The sequence below is a fragment of the Belonocnema kinseyi genome, chromosome 1, assembly GCF_010883055.1.
Source record: "Belonocnema kinseyi isolate 2016_QV_RU_SX_M_011 chromosome 1, B_treatae_v1, whole genome shotgun sequence".
NCBI classification, from domain to species: Eukaryota; Metazoa; Arthropoda; class Insecta; order Hymenoptera; family Cynipidae; genus Belonocnema; species Belonocnema kinseyi.
The window spans coordinates 95,739,898-95,757,848 of NC_046657.1; the positions used below are offsets into that span (position 1 = coordinate 95,739,898).

Below are 17,951 nucleotides of genomic sequence, written 5' to 3' on the forward strand. Positions count from 1 at the left end.
GGTCCTATTTTACACAAATCTAATATCTTCTCTGATGAGAATGTAAAAAGGCTGGTTTACGAATTCAATCTTTCTTTTTGGTCTTTGGTCCAAAACACAATTCAATGCGAGTCTCCTAAAATTTATCCAGTATACAGATGTTACGGCAATAATGTAAACGACGACAGACAGCCAAATATCATAGCAAACCCGGTCTTTTAGAATTTAGTTGTTATCGAAATATGAAGATTTAAAGAAATCCGCATTAGTCAATTTTCACATAAAACTAATACTTTCTCATTAGGATGAAAATGTAAAAATTAGTTTATTTTTTTATTTTATTTTTTTATTTAGTATTGAAAATTCACTTTATATTATAAAAACGATTATTAAAAGAGACAAAAGAAAGTTTGCAAATAAAGAATCTACAAATTTACTGTTATAGCCATCTGTATCAAAGCACCTTTGGGTATTAGACGTTAAAAACAAAGTCAAAGGTGTAAGATGGGTTGCATATATCATAATGATTTCTAATCTAATCTTGCTGTTTACCTGGCATCATTTAAGATTTTTTTCTTACTGCTTACAGTAGATTTATTCGAATTCCGTTTGTTTCTCATCCTTAACGAATTAAAAAAAGCGAAGGTAACTTTACAATAACAAGGATCGCAGTCGTAGAGTAACGGTTCTGACAATTTATTACAAGTGTTTTTTAAAGTGCTGTGTATCTTCAGTCTTTAAAATTTTTTATAATGATTAAATTAACATTTTGCTTTAGTTAAAAACAAAAAATTATTTTGCGAATAAACGTTATCGAGTGTTCAAAAAACCTGATAAAATATTTCAGGAAAATACAAATCCTAAATATTAATTAGAAGTATTTTAATTAAATTAACTTTCAATCATTTTAATTAGTTTTCTGCAAATGCTGATTAACATTACCAGAATTTCTAATATGACTGAATTCCTCTGGAAATGATGAAAATTATTATTCAATAAAGAACGTTTTTCTATCAATAAGAAAAACTGGAATGCTGAGCGGATACATTCTCATTGCGCGTGGCACGCTTCGTTTGCAAGTTTGAGCGCGCTTAGAGTGTGGATACGATGGACCTCGCGCTTCGCGATCGGATATTTATTCTTTGCACTTGAAATTCTTGAATGACAGTTTATCAAAAACATCTCTTTTAGATCCCAGTTTGATTATTGATAGAGATTTTTAAATGTATATTTATTCCCTGAATTACCTTACAATAAAAAACTACAAACCTTTCTTCGGACATTCTTCTTTATCTCGCGTTCTTACGCTTAAAATAGGATTTTTGTTTTCATCTTATTTTTTATGGTTAAAACGAAATACCGTACAAGTGTTGTTTTAGATTTTTTACGTATCTCGTGTCTTTTGGCGTTACATTGAAAAATTTTATTTTTGCGTATCAATTTCGATAAATAAATTATAAACGAGGAGTTCTGTCAAGAAATGGTTTAAATATATTGAGTAGGACTTTTTGGAAGCTTCAATTCCTTTTTGACATGTTTTGCGTTACCTCGCGCTGTTTGGTACGAAATTAAAATGTTTGATTGTCTGCATAGTACTTTCGATAAATAAAACCAAAATTACAAGTCTTCCCTAATACACGGTGAAAACAATATTGCAAGAATTGCAATATATACCGTAATTCCTGCGCTATATATCGCAATTATCACATCATGATAGCGAAAAATCGTTATATCGTATACTACTAGATTTTAATTATATTAATATTTTATTATATTATATATACGAGGGTTCTAGTAGTGCCCAAGCGATGTTAGTGCATTATAATATCCTATAGCTTTTTATAAAAAGCTCCGGAATCTGCTTGTACGTTATCATATTGTGCTTTATTTCAATACAGAGGTTTTGCGAGATCATTGTGTGATATCTTTTTCTCCGTGTAGCACCGAACGTTCCCTGAGCGTGTAAAATGGTCGCCGCTTGGGAACGTTCCACCGGGACCTGAGGAAAACCGTCCATTATTGTTATTTTTAACAACAATTATCTCGTAAACCGTGAGAGATAGGTAAAAATAGATGTCAGTTTTGAATTTTGTGTACCGTATATACTAAATTTTAATATGATATCCATATTATAATCTGGCATCAATTTTGGCTTATCATTTACGGTTCATCAGATATTCATTGATAATAATAACAATAACAATAATTTATTCGTTGAACGTTATAGTGGAACGTTTCTGGAACATTCCCAAGTGACGGGCATTTTACACTCTCAGGGAACGTTCCGAAGGTTGCCGCGGAACGTTTCAGGAAAGTTCCCGGAACGTTCCGTGCTATCAGAGCAATTAAAAAATAGTTTCAAAAACATTTTTTAGGACCTTTCAAAAGCTCTAATTACTTCTTGATATTTTTCCTCATTTTTCGTCGTTTGGCTCAAAATTTGAATTGTCGACTTATTTATTTTCGGCGCGTAAAGAAAAAAAACGAGTTCTATCGAAAAGTGGTTAAGACATACAATGTAGATATTTTAAAGAGTTTCAATTCTCCTTTTAAACCAGTTTCACGAATCTGTCGACGTTTGGCGTAAAAACGGAATATTTTATTTTTGCATAGCATTTTCGATGAATAAAACCGTAACAAAACTTGATTTTCGGCTTCTGGGGGTCTCAAAACGTGGAAATCCGTTTGGAAAAATGTGGTTTCAAATTTTAGACGATCCTAATACTTTCTCAATCATAAATCATAATAATGTAGAGAAGGTTAATTACATTATTAAACCTTTCCGAATAATAAGGACTTTCTATTATAATTAAACATTTACATCCCAGGCCTTCTTTTCTATCCACGTAGGCAAATTAGGATAAGCTTATTTTAAAACATGAATTTTTGTTATATGCTAAATTATATAATAAAATCAGAGTTAAAACCTAATTATTATCTTTTTCAATTTTTAGTTTACCTAACCAGGCACTGATGCACAGTATACCTAAAATAGGTGATACTGTTTTCTGTATACCACGAAGAAATGTAGACTCTTATAAAGTAATATTAAAAGAAATTCTACCAGATTTTCTTCTGGTGTATTATGATCTATACCTTTGTAACGATAATGCATTTGGCCATGACATGTGTGATATACGTTATCGGGAATTTTTTATTCTATTTTTCAACAATATTGTATAAAAAATGTGAAAAATTAAATAGATTTTATTGTCCCTGAATTATAAGAAAATATCTAAAATTGACATAGTGATTTTTATCTTACGATAACCTGGATTCTCGATGTTCGCATTAGGGAATGTATTTTTTATGTAAAGATCATATAATGTATGTACACTTTAATTCAATATGCAGAATACTGCTGTAATACAGCAGTATATTATTATATTAGTGTACAATATACTAAAATAATGTACCGTCTTGTATAATGTGTACCGTATATACAGTTTTATACTGCACACTTGCACATCACTACAATACACTTCACATATTATTCTACTGCAAATTGCTGCACGCTATAATATAATATACCCTTTTCTACTATGTATGACTTCCATCGTTAAATATGCAGTGATATACTGTAAGCTATTGTATAATATTTTAGTGTATATTGTCCAGGCGGAAAAATAATAAGTGGAAAGGATTATCTATCATTTTGATTGGCTTTATACGTTATTTCTGTGAAGAAAATTAATATTAATCATTTTTTCCGCCATTTATGATTTTTCCGCCTGGGTGTACCATATTGTGAGGCATTGATATATACTGCATAAATTGCAGTACATAGTTCATACGCTTTACTGTGTACTGTAATATATACTTCAATATACAAATTTGAAATAGCCCAGGTGGAAATTCACCACCGGCCCAGTACTGGCCCAGTACAGCCTGCCGGAGTTCCAGTACTGGCTGGCTGTACTGAGCTAGTACTGTGCCAGTACTGGCTTTTAATGCTTGGCGGTACTTACTGCCAGTACTGGGGCAGTACTGGCAAACCGCTAGCGTACAAATGCCGGAGTTAATTTTAAAAATGATAAGAAATTATTTAATTGTTTTAAATACCATCCATTCATCATCATACGACTGCATCTCGTCCGAATATTATTTAAAATTAAAAAAATATATTTTTCAAACTATTTGTTTAATTTTAACACCTACTTTTTCTATAATCTAAAGATATAAAAAAAAAGTATTTAAAAAATAAACAATAATTGGCTGCGAGTATTTTGTCAATACATGGTAATGGCACAGCTTAGAATGAATACATATATTACATTTTTAAACATTATATTACAAATAAAATTTCTAAAGCTAATTGGGATCGAACCTACATATCTATACCTAAATCTATCGCCTAACAGTCGGGAGTGCTAACCACTGTGCTAAACTGACAAGTTAAAACTTGGTGAAAAAGCCATCCTCATAAGGTACAGTTCAGAAAAGTTAAAGTATCAAATGTTGAGCTCTCTTTTTCTATTTATTTATTATTATACGACGTTATGTAAATGTAAAACACACGAACTTCTAACAGGAATATCAACAAAATAATTATTAAATAAATAATTTAAATCGACTACAATTTTTCTTCCTGTAATATTTTATTTTTTCGCGTTTTAGACCATTTTAAAAGTTCTGATAATAACATTTAATGAGCTTTTAAAATTTGTATCGACGGAACTTTTTAGGTGTTTTAGACTATTTTTCAACGATTAAGACATACAGTCAATTTCTCGACATTTCAAAACATCCTGACAACATTTGTAGACGTGTTTTTTAAGTCTATTTTTGTACTACTGGCATAGTGCCGCCCCGGTCGTGCAGCCAACGTTCTGCCAGTACTGGGGGAACCACCGGCTGTCTGTACTGGTGGGCAGTACTGGACCACTACTGCGCCGGTGGTGAACTCCGGCACACTACCGACATTTCCAACTAGGAGGAAAATAAAGTAAAAAATTAATATAATTACATATTCTGAAATGACGTCAACTCAAGTGAAAATGTGCATTGAATTATTAAGTTTAACCACAAATTCAATTGTTAATTATTTTATTAGATAAATTTGCACTTCTTCGGAATTTCTTCGGTATTTCAGATTCAGAAAGTGTTTTATGAAGATGTGTACGTGCGTTTAACGCAGGGTCACTTTGATTTAAAGACGGTGAAGAGGGGATTAACGCTTTTCGAGGCTTTGACATAAAACCGCGGTCACTCCATCGATCTCCTGTAGTCGATCGGAAGTATAAGTCTGCGTTCTATTATCGTGTCCGATCGTGCTGCCGTATCGGATTTTTAGCCAAAATGACCACCGCACAAAGAAGGGTATCGTCCAGGCGGATTTCGATTTCCGAAAAAATGAAAGTCCCACCTCATAAACCAAAAGGTAAGCTCGCTTTTCAAACATAAAAATAATTATTATTATCAAAGTATAACATTAACACATTTTTTAAATTTGCTATAGTTTAATTTATCTAATAATTTTTTATTTGAGTAATATGATTTTGATATGTATATTTTTAAATTTCTGTGTGTCTAAAGAAAATGTTGGAATAATAAAAGTTAGATATTCGCAATAGTAAAAATTTGAGTCTGGTGAAAGTTTTTAATCGACTTGTATACTTTCATTTACACTGTTGAAATTTAATCATTATAATTAAATTTTTTAGTGCCCAGTGGGCATGAAATTTACAGACGTTTTTAGAACTTCCTGAAGACGTTTTGACGTAAGGCTTAAAAGACGTTTTTAGAACTTAAAAAAACGTTCTAAGTCCGGCCAAAAACGCCCAAAAAACTTCAAAAGTTCCAAATACGTCATAAAAACGACTTTGGAACATTTTGTGTTTTTAAAACGTTATATAGCCTGATTTAGAACGTTTTTAAGAAGTTCTAAATAAGTCTTGGAACATTCATGTCCACTGAGGGACCTGGGCTTGGTGCTAATTTCTGATAGAAATTATTTGCTAAATATCACACTTTCATGATGAAAAATTAGAATTAATACAAGCTATATCGACATAAAATCTATCGCAAATATATTGTATTTATTGTAGACAAGGATATTCTTCGTCTAATAATCGAAGAAATTATGGAAATATATTGAAATAATTATTTGTTAAGAGAATGAATAATTGTCCTAAACAAAGTAATTGGATGAAAATTTACAAAAATATAAAGATTATCGAAAATCAATAAGACTGGGAAATATTGAAAGCACGTGCGATGTGATTTCTGGTCTGGTTGTACCTGTTTTTATCAATCAACAATACGTCATCGCACGATAAGCCACACGAGATCGATTTTAATAGACTTCAGACAACTTCAGTCATAAAGTGACATTTTTAAGATAATTTTTCTCTAAATCGTTGTAAAATCCCTGATTAAAAATGTTTGATCAGAACAACTACTTTTGATCCCATTTGAACAATCATAAAATGAAAATAATTTTAAATAATTTTACATGGAATATTTTTCAATAATAAATTAATTATTATATTTATTCTGTATTTTATTTTGCAATAATAATAAAAATGATTAATTTTATAGTAAATTAAATAAACTCAATTTGAATTATTTAATTAATCAAAGTAACAGAAAATTAACAAGAACGACTTAAAGTTTTTAATATCCTGAACTTACATGTTATGGAATTAATTGAATATAATTTTTAAGTAACACTGAAAATAATGTATGTAAGCATGAGCGAAAATTACTGCGAACATATTGTTTTCAATGCTGCTTCTATTCATTGTGTTTGTTGAATCTTATCGAGTGTGTGACATTCCATTCACAATCGTTATTGCTCGCTTGAAAACAAATGATTATCCTTCTTACTTTCATTTAATTTATTTCACTCAGGTGTATTTTACAAGAAAAGTAAACGAGCAAAAATTAAATGAGATTAGTAATTAAAAATGGTTAACTTTTATGAGGAAATAGACGTTAGTTTTTCACTAATTATTTTTAGATAATAATGTGTAATTAAAAGTGCAGAATTGGCCATGATTGAAATGTTTAATAGCATGCAATGTTTGTTAATATTTCGTAATGATTATTATTTTTCAGCACTGAAAAATTATAATTTTCTTTTAACATTTCGAAATACTCAATCTTTTTAAGGACTTCGCCATTTTCAATATATTTCGACACTTAAGTAGGTTAATTGTATCTTCATCATTCTTCTTCGAATTCTTTATGATACAATGCACAATTTTTATTATTTTTTAACTTTTTATTGTGCTACATCATTTCACTACTTCTAGTATAATATCTTCTCATTGCAGAAGTATTGCAAATTTTTCTTACATTTTTCATAATTCCTTAATTTTTTGATTCTCATATTTTTTAAAACATTACAAATTAAATTAAATTAAAATATTTCACCATTTTCAAAAAATTTGTATTTTTTTGTCCTCAGGTCTCATTGGTTGTAGACACATTCAAATTCTTTTAATGACTGGGGGCTTCTTTTGTTGCTATGTGATAAGAGTCTCAATGTCAGTAGCTATCGAGGCCATGACAAATTCCAAATCTGCTAATCCAGATTTTGAGGTAACTATAAATAAAAAAATTAGCATTAGACGCTACAGTACTTCACACTGACGTCTACTGAACATTTTTATAAATATATTTTACTGTATGATGACGTATAGTATTTTCGACTATACAATTATGTTTATTGAGTACCAGTAAATGTATAATAAATTGGATTATGCTGTATTGAATTTTGCAATATAACATAACTATAGAATAATGCACAACAAATTGCAAAATGTACTTTGTCTTACAGTACAATATTGTATGCTTTAATTCACTGCATATTAGTTACAATTCATTGTACTACAGAGTATACTATAAGCTGCAATATAATGAAAGGATTGTGTATTGTTCTACGATATGCAGAAGTGCACTTAAATTCCCAGTGGGCACGAATGTCCCAAGATCTTTTTAGAACGTCATAAAAGTGCCCTAAGTCAGTCCAAATAACGTTCTAAAAACATACAATGTTCCAAAGACGTTTTTGGGATGTATTTAGAACAATTAACGTTTTTTGGACGATTTTTGACCTGATTTATAACTCGCTAGATTATTATGCAGTGTATTAATATGCACAGTGATTGACCCACATAATTATGCACTGTACTTCAAAATATTGTGTATTATAATTTTCATCAAGATATGTAGTATTCTAAACAATGGCAATATTGTAATTTAATTTTTTCCTTACCGTTTTAAATAATTTCAATTTTTTGTATAAAGATGGTTGACTGTCTGTTTGATAGGGGATGGTGGGGATATCGAGGTACTGCCTAATAGGGGACGCTAGAGATAACTTAATACTTTCCCAAGGAAAGATTTACTAAAGGATAATATGTGTATGAATTATTACCATTTACTGGTAAAAAAGTCAAGAAAAAAATGATTTTGTTTGTGACTATTTACTATTCACTATAGTAGAAAATTAACACAAAGAAAATAGGGGTAAATGACGTTTCACTAATCCAATCCTTTCTAACGCCATTGCCCTTTTCTGTCAAATTTACCCCTAGCATTATTTCATTCCTACAGCTCTAGCTCCCTAATGAAATGATCAATCCTATCCAATCCACTCGCTAATTTACTCAAGCCGAAAACCTTTATAATTTTCCTCTTATAGTCAATTACTTAACCCCATTTTTGTTTCTTAAACTTTTTAGGCTTTTAGTTGGGACGATACTACAAAGAATTTGATCTTAAGTTCCTTCTTTTGGGGTTACGTCTGCACCCAAATTCCTGCAGGTCTGATTGCACAACGCTGGGGTGCCCAGAAGATGTATGCTTTTGCGATAAGTTTGTGCGGACTCGTAACCTTATTGGTCCCAATGGCAGCTCACAATGGAAGCTGGCAGGCAGTCTGCGCTTGCAGGGTTATAGCCGGATTGTGCCAGGGGGTTGCACCCCCCATTCTACATACCCTATTAGCCAAGTGGGTGCCATTCCAGGAACGCGGGATGCTGTGTAAGAAAAAGTTTCTCTTTGTTTGGGAAGGAAGGGGCATAATAATCTGATAAATTGATAAATTTTTTGATCTTAACTACAAGTATACGTAACCAGGGGGTTTTTGTTGATAACAATTGTTTTCTATTCTATTTAATATCCTTGTTTATCAATGTTTCGTGACGATGACTATTTCTGAACATTTTTCTTGTCGGTTTACATTTCACAATGTCTAATTCATTTCAAGATTTAACAACTTGAAATATTTTTTAAAAAAATTTTTATTTGATAATGTTTTCATTATTTTGAATCATTGCACACTTGTTATCACTATCTAATATGTTTCAAATTTCAATGACTGTGTACATTTAATACTGCATGCCACATTTTAATATTCAGTAATACGTAATTATATTGAACACTATTACGCCCTATGATATAATGAGGCAGTGTATACCCACTCAGAGAAAAAGTTGTCTTAAAACAAAAGCATTGTCATTTGCCTTTTTCTTTAACCATTTAAATATTTGTTTTAAACAAACAGAATATTCTGTTTAAAGGTGATATTAGTTGGCTTCAAGATTAGGTGTAGTTTGTCACAAAAGTATAATGTTTGCTGCGAAAAGCTTCTTTTTGAGACAAATCAAACACCTTTTAATCTTAAATTTAAGAAGAAATTTAATTTGTGTCAAGAATCATACTTCTATAACAGGAGGAAATTTCTCTAAGTGCCGTAGCAAGTTTTGCTATTGAAGTAAGTTTTACTGCGTTCTGTAGGTTACAACGATGAATATACTGGCATATATTATTACGCCAGTGTAATATTACGTACACATACAGTCTTTTTAGAGCTGACCACGAACTAAACTTTTGAGGACGGCCTAAAAAATCGAATTTTAGAGAATAGCATTAAGGTAAATATGGCTTAATGCCTCTGTTTACTACATTTTAAAGACGAGACTTAAAATAGTCCAATTGTGTTACAAAATTGCACAAGAAGGCTTAAAAAGAAGTATGTTTCCAAAAAAATATACTAAAGAAAGTCAATTTGTGTAACATAATTGCACAAAAGGAGCTCAAATGAGAGAAGTATGTGACTAAACAACAGTGTAATCGGATTATTAGAGACAGTTATCTAACAAAGGGAAACAGTGGGAGAAAAAAGAGAACCGAACAACCTCGCTCTTTTTTCCTTATTCTTAATCCTTCGTTTTTAGACGCTACTAGGGACCATCATTTTTCGAAGTCGTTTAGGCTTCCTCGCCAGGGAAAATTTTAATAGGATGCTACCACTAGGGAATATTTTTATGTTATATTAATATTTATTATAAATTTAGATGTGAATTTGAAATTACTTATTAAGATATTATTTACATTTTTGTGATATATGATCATTAATATTTCTGAAAGGTTTTGTACATACTCTTAACTGTTTAAACAACAATATTTAGAAATTACATAAGAGTCCAAAACCAATTCATCACTGATCCAATTTAAGAGAGAGACCGTAAGTTATTATCATTGACCAATATATTAAGATAAATTCTATAATGAGAAACTTATCCTTTTGTTTTCTTTTATTTTAGTGAGAAATAATCATTTTTTAAAACAAAAATTTTTCATTTAGGGTGACCATAATTGATTTTTGGAAAGTAGGACAAAAAGCTTTGAAAAATGAGGACAAAGTAGGGTATAAAGTTTGAAAAATATGACAAAGTAGGACAGAAATGTTCGAAAAAGAGCACACACACACACACACACACACACACACACACACACACACACACACACACACACACACACACACACACACACACACACACACACACACACACATTCTTCGTATAGTAGGAATGTTTAATAGGACTTTATATCTTGTGAATTGACAAAGAAATCGTGAAATGGCATTGAATAATAACAGTTTGTACAAAAAAAGGTCCAAAAGTTAATTGAAAAATAAAAATTCATCATTTGAAAAATCTGGAGAGAAACCCGGACAAAGTAAAAAATCTTGTAGGACAACTCACACAAGCCTTAAAATGAGAACATGTCCGGGGAAATCGGGACGGATGGTCATGCTATTTTTCATAAGAGTCCAAACCGAATCATCACTGCGTCAATTTAAGAAAACGGCCGAAAATTACCATAAATGACCAATATGTTATAGGATAAATTACCATAAGTTTCTATAAATTATTAGACATGTATGGTAACTTATAAGTCATTTATAGTAATTTATGTTAACTTTCAGTACCTATCATAAGCCTTCCTAAGGAATTTATTACGATAGTATTGGGTATTGTGGTAAATTCCACTGTAACAAAAACACGATGTTTACTCATTGTCCAAAGATCTATAATGCAGTCAAACCTACTTAGAAAAACTAACTGCAGCGCTCACAGCCCCTATATTGTACGGTACAATGCATTCTGTGAAATACTAGGTTTATTTTACTGTTTATTCTGTCTTATATACTAAGAAACTAATACCTCTGCTGGAAATATAAGATAAAGTGTATACAATATTGTACTGTGCATTCACGGTACTTTATACGGTATTATATTGTAAATTATATATTTTACTGTTTACTGTAAAAATGATTCTGCTTTACATAAATTGTATGCTGTATGCGTTGTAAAACATGTCATGACTTTGCATTTTACAATGTTTATCGTTATATTGCATACTGTATTTTTTTATGTATTATACTCTGTACTAAAAACTGTGCAAATAATTCGATTGTGTATATGCTTAGCCCTGTTAAAGAAAGAATTTGTTTTTTAACACAAATATTTTTCCGAGTGCAAATAACGTAGCCTTCTTCATTTATTTAGAAATGTTATGTCTGTTTTGAATTCATTCTTCATGCTTGATGACTAACTTCACATAAATTTTATTTATTTGGATTCTCCAGCGACATTTGTATATGCCGGTGGATGGGTCGGAAACGTGATTGCCCTGCAAAGTTCAGGTGTTCTCGCCGCATCATTCATGGGATGGCCCAGCATTTTCTATTTTTGGGGAGGAATCGCCTTGCTTTGGTCGATTGTCTGGTACTTCCTTGGTAAGGAATCGCCTTCAGAACACCGGGGCATTCCCCTCGACGAGAAAGAGTACATCGAGGTCAGTCTAGGAGTCACCGAGACCACCGAGGTAAATTTTCACATCACTCAATTCTTTAAAACCAGAAGTAATTACTACTATATTTTGCTAATGATACTGTTTTCATAAAAAAAAAAAAGTAAAAAAATAGGGGACATTAATGAATCGATGGAATTATTAATTTCGTTGACATTTACCATTTTTACTCCGAGTAATAAAACTTGTTAAAGAAACCATCATTTTAAAATTATCAACATTATTACAATGATCTTTAAGCCGTAAATATAAAAAAGCAAAGATCAAACTAAAAAAGAGTCAAAAAGGTAATCCCGCTTCTGAAGTACATTTTATCTCAGTCTTATCAAGACCTCTCTTTCTGCGGATAAGAATCAGATTGCAGCAGATAATTGTAATTATGTTTAATATTCTCCCTAAAGATTGTCAATGACAAATGAGATTAGGATTTTATCGTGAAGGACACAATTGATATTTTATATAAATAAAACTCTCAATATTTTATTTTATTAACTCTACAATTTTTACTAATTTCATTAATTTAATGACAGATCATTGTTGATCATTCTGTTATGCAGTTGACCATACATTTTTCTTAAAGTTTATAGCAAAGGTATAAAAAAACTTTTATTCATCGAATTTTGCGAAATTTCCATAAATTGTTGATTAAGAAGAAATTCGATCAGATCGATATTAATTACATTAGAAAAAAAATGTTTTCTATCAATAAAGTATTTTTGTTTAAAATATATTTGTTACCGAGGTTTCACGACCTTCGTGAGCATCAGATAAGAAAGCAACAGGTCGAATTTACTTGTAAATGTAATTTATTAAGTGTGAGAAACTGTGCCTTGTTTATTTATTGCTTTGTTGGTTTTATTTTCAGCCAATACCAACACCATGGAACAAAATTTTATTTTCCGGACCTGTCTGGGCGTTGTTGGTTGTACAATCTTGTCAAACTTGGGGCTTTTGGATGCTTCTGACCAAAATTCCAAATTACATGAGTTCGGTCCTCAAATTCAACATTCAAGATGTAAGTAAAATTTTATATATAAAACGCTATATACTATTTGTTACTATATTGCATAATAGTGTATACTGTCATATACAGAATACTGTGTATATATATCATACTGTATATTTCAGAATAATTTAGAGTATACTGTGTCACACAAAATCCCAGGGATATTTTTTATTTGAAGTTGGATAAAAACGTTGAAAAAAATTGAGAACTACAATTAACCGACGTAGGATAATTGTAGTTTTTGATTGTTTGCAAATTTTGTGTCCAACTTCAGATGAAAAATATATCTGGTATTTACTGTGATGACATTTACGACTGTATTTTTCAGTATGTGATACTGTACTCGGCTTAATTATGTGGTATCATACTGAATTCTACTTTAATATACTATGTATGCTGCACAATAACGAATACTATATTATATCGTATACTTATGTATAATTATGTAGTGTTCATCACAGAAACAATAATTTCATTTTGACAAAAACGCTCAAGCTTACTGAAACAAAATTAAGCCACAATTAGTTGATTTTGAACGATTGAAAACAATGCAGTTGTTTTTTCAGTTTTCATATTGATCATGCCAGCGAACATGGCTTAAGTTCAAAATCAGTTCGTGAGCTGTAGTGTATATTTCAGTATTCCTTATTCTAATACTATCTGATACCGAATACTTATTGCTGTACCTTACTGTGCGTACTGTTATATAACGTATATGGTATGTTATGGTGTATTATTTTACTATACTAAATTGCATAAATAAAGTATACTGACTGAATGTTACTGTACGCTGTATTTTACATTATACAGAATACTGTATATTGTATAATCGACCACAGACTAGTGTAAACTAAATTATAAAGTGTCTGGTAATCTTGAAACTTCAATGTTCACTGTAATGTACAGTAAATTGAAAATTATATATTGCTATGCACTGTAATATAAATTATAATGTGTATTACTTTATCGTCAGTATAATGTACTATATTATAGTATATTACTGTATAATAGTGAATACTGTACTGTACTGTATATTACTTTATACAGTAATATACACCGTATTGCACTGTACATTACTATTTTACTGAATTAATAAAAATAATTAATATTGTATATGATACGAAGTAAAGTATTAATACTATTGAATATAATAAAACATACTAAATTATAAATATTAAATCTTCATTTCCAATTTGGAAAATTTTTAATTCACAAATGATTAACTTTGTTTTTCTTACGATTGAACTTTCCAATGAAAACAGAACTTCCAATGTTTATTAGATCACTTCACCGTGCTTCGTCACCATTTCCTACAATCACGGATGTGTGATTTTTTATTCCTTTACAATCGAAAAACGTGACTCTTTTAATAATTGCGCAGCGTATACTCATGTCGTTGGACTTTCAAAAGAACGAAGGCAAAACATTGCAGAAAAACTTTCTAACTAGCACGTACTGATAGTTACCTTTGATTGGCAATCCATATTATTTCTTATTAAATGTAAAAAAAATTAATTACAATTGTAACATTTATTTACGAGAAATAATGTATATTTATAATCGAAATTCTTCTTTAGCAGAAAAAATATAATTACAAGTGGATACAAGTAAACTCATTTTTAGAAAGTAATGAAAATTCTTTTTCATATTTTTAACGATTAATTCGATTCACCATTTTAATGATATTATCAATTCAAAATGATTTATTTAATTCATTTAGTCAGCAAGTGTAATTATTTTTAATCAAAAGATGTTTTCATTCAATAATAATTTGTTTTTAATGAGAAAACAAATGTTGGTAAATAAAAATAGGATAATTGACATGTGTCATTTGTCGAATAAGGAGAATTAGATTTTTTCTTCAAATCAGGAAAATACCCCGTTAAATTTTGAAGCCTTGATAAAATGATCCTTGACTGCCCATCGCGATCCAAAATCGTTCGATTTATCATTCGATTCGAGTCGCGTAGAGCCTTGCCTTCAGTGATATTTGCCCAGTCATAATGAATAATAATTTAATTGATGGAATATAAAGACGCCATACAATACTAAAAGAATGTACACAAAGAAAGTAATTCAGCAAAGATAACAGATTATTTAAGAATAGAATTCCCTTCAGGATTCGCAGTAAACTGTATACTCGTGTAATTTTCCCTTAGAAGAAATCATAGGGAATTTGATTCAAATCCTACATTCATTGATACTATTGGTATTAAAAATATTGATAATGACTCGATAATTCGATAATCTTGAGATCAACTTAAAATAATTGGTTACAGAGATATGTTTCTGTAAACGTTCATCGGTTGAAATTTCACTTTTTACCGGAACTGTTATTGAATTCTTTTGACTAAAATCGTCTTTAAATGTCTATAGAATTTTAAATAATCTCGCATGCAAAATTTTGATTGCCAAAATTTTCGTACAAGTAGCCGCTTTTCTAGCTCCACTATTCGTACCGAAAAAAATCCGGCTATTCGTATCGGAATTTCGTTCCACTTAGCCACGCCCATTTTTAAAAAGAATGATATCAGCTCAGGTGAATAGCGAAATTTGATCCACAGAACATCAAAAAAATTATATGTAAGTCAATTTTGTTTTCAAAGATACGTTGCACTGACAATTCAATTTTCAGTTGATCTTTATCCATTTTTTAATGACATAAGGTTTCCAGGAATAACGTATAACTGCTGAACTTCCATTTTAGCCAAAACAAAATTTGTTATTGAATGACAAATGAGTTTTTTAAATAATAACTTATCAAGTGTACCACTGCTTTAAGGAATCTCAAATTCAGTAAAAAATGGCTTTAATTAGCATGTATGATAACTATACATAAATAATTTATAATGTGTTGGGATAAGAACAATAATGTTTTCTTCATGTTATAAATTAATTGTTGAAGCATCTACGCCATCGTCACTACTGCCTGGACGATGGTGAAGAGGCTTAACTATTGTTCATTCGAATATTTTAATATAAAAATTATTGCTGAAATAATTAACAGAATTTGTCATTCTGGAATGTATTATAGCAAAAAGTCTAGGACAAGACATTCTGAGATGATTTCATGAAAAAATTGATCATATTCATGGAAAAAGGTCAAAATCGATATTTATTTATAAAAATTGTTCAAATAATTAATATTTTCTATAAATTTGAAAAACATGAAAATAAAAAGTCATTGGCAAGACATATTTATAGCTGATTCCTTGAAAAATGTGACTATTCATGGAAAGAAGATCGAAAGGTGCGTTTGTTGTTAAATAATTAACAGTTATCATTCATTCGAAAAATATTAGAGCAAAAAGTTACTGACAAAGTTTTTTTTAATGATTTCGTATAAACAGTTGAGTCTATTCATGAAAGAAAAGTAAACATGGAAATTTTTTAGAATTATTCAATAAATAATTGAAAAAATGGAGCTATTTTTAACTATTCGCAATCGTATATTAGTTTATCTCAACATTTTATGCAAAAACTATGAATTTCAACAACTAATCATTGAAAATAATAAATAGGATTGAAATAATAAATAGGAAAACATTGGACACGAACATGCAACCAGATGTCGATAAATGTTGGTAACGGAATCTATAATAAAAATTTTCTGATTTACGTTATATGACCTCCATAGGGAATATTTACAGTTTATATTGTTTTCAGATAAAATATTATTTAATAAAATACAATAAATTTTAATAATACATACATATTTTCTTTTTCAGAATGGCCTCGTATCTTCTATCCCGTACCTTACAGCCTGGATACTGAGCTTCCCCATAAGTTATTACTCGGATTTGGCCATCAAAACAAATTTCCTAAGCGTAAGAACTTCAAGATTCATCTGCAACTCCATAGGACAATTTATTCCAGCAATTTCTCTTGTTGCTTTGGGCTACGTTCAAAGTGACAATCCAGTTCTCGCAGTTGGCATCCTTGTTGTTGCAGTCGCTTCAAATATGGCAATTTATTGTGGCCACCATGTAAACCATATGGACTTGAGTCCTAATTTTGCCGGGCCTTTAATGGGTTGTACCAATGCTATTGCTAACATTTGCAGCATCGTTGCCCCACTTGTTGCTGGAGCAATCGTCCAAGAAAAGGTTTGTAGTCTTTTATATTTTTTAATGGTTTACTAATAATATAAGTAACTTATATATTAGATATAATTTAATTCAAAATTAACAACAATGTAAACTTGAAGTCTTAAATTGAAAGCATTTTACAATATCAAAAAATAGTCAAATCCTTAAAATTCAACAACAAATAATTAATAATGAAATTTTCATATAAAGCTGCATTTAGGTTATTTAGTATGCATCCTAGTTCGTCATTCATCAATTATATATTCAGGTAAAAAAACATGTAGAAATTCACGTCAAATTCCACATGGCAGCTATACGTAAAAACCCACGTAAAAATGAAATTGCAAATATCTCGTAAACTGTAAAAAAATAAGCAAATAGGGATGTAATTTTTTTTATTTTGAGTACCTCGTATACTATAATAATACGGTCGTTCCATAATTCTAAAGGTGGATTCACTTGGAATTCTACGCAGAGTTCCGCGTGGAAATCTACAAGGAAATTCACGTGAAAAATGCACGTAGTTTCCTTAATTCACGTGGAAATGGAAAAGGAATTCTGCGTGAATTGTTTCAATTTACCACCCGATTTCCACACATAACCATACGTGGAATTTTTTAATTCACGTGGAGTCCTACACGGACAAAACGATATCGCATGAATTGCAATATATACCGTAATTCCTGTGCTATTTATCGTAATTATCGCATTATAATAGCGTAAAATCGTGATATCGTACATTGCAAGATTTTAAATTAAATGGTTATTAA

At 30.4% G+C, this 17,951-nt stretch overlaps 1 protein-coding gene across 1 annotated transcript in view; it reads left to right on the forward strand.

The window, feature by feature from the left end:
- Nucleotides 1-5,208: 5,208 nt before the first annotated feature.
- The window catches only part of LOC117173947 (putative inorganic phosphate cotransporter), a 14,386-nt gene continuing 1,643 nt past the window's right edge, over nt 5,209-17,951 (forward strand). The window contains exons 1-6 of the mRNA XM_033362596.1: nt 5,209-5,359; nt 7,391-7,524; nt 8,670-8,970; nt 11,864-12,102; nt 12,953-13,102; nt 16,822-17,199. Coding sequence (XP_033218487.1) covers nt 5,278-5,359; nt 7,391-7,524; nt 8,670-8,970; nt 11,864-12,102; nt 12,953-13,102; nt 16,822-17,199 — 1,284 coding nt within the window. The 5' untranslated portion in view covers nt 5,209-5,277. The remainder of the gene's footprint in view (nt 5,360-7,390; nt 7,525-8,669; nt 8,971-11,863; nt 12,103-12,952; nt 13,103-16,821; nt 17,200-17,951) is intronic.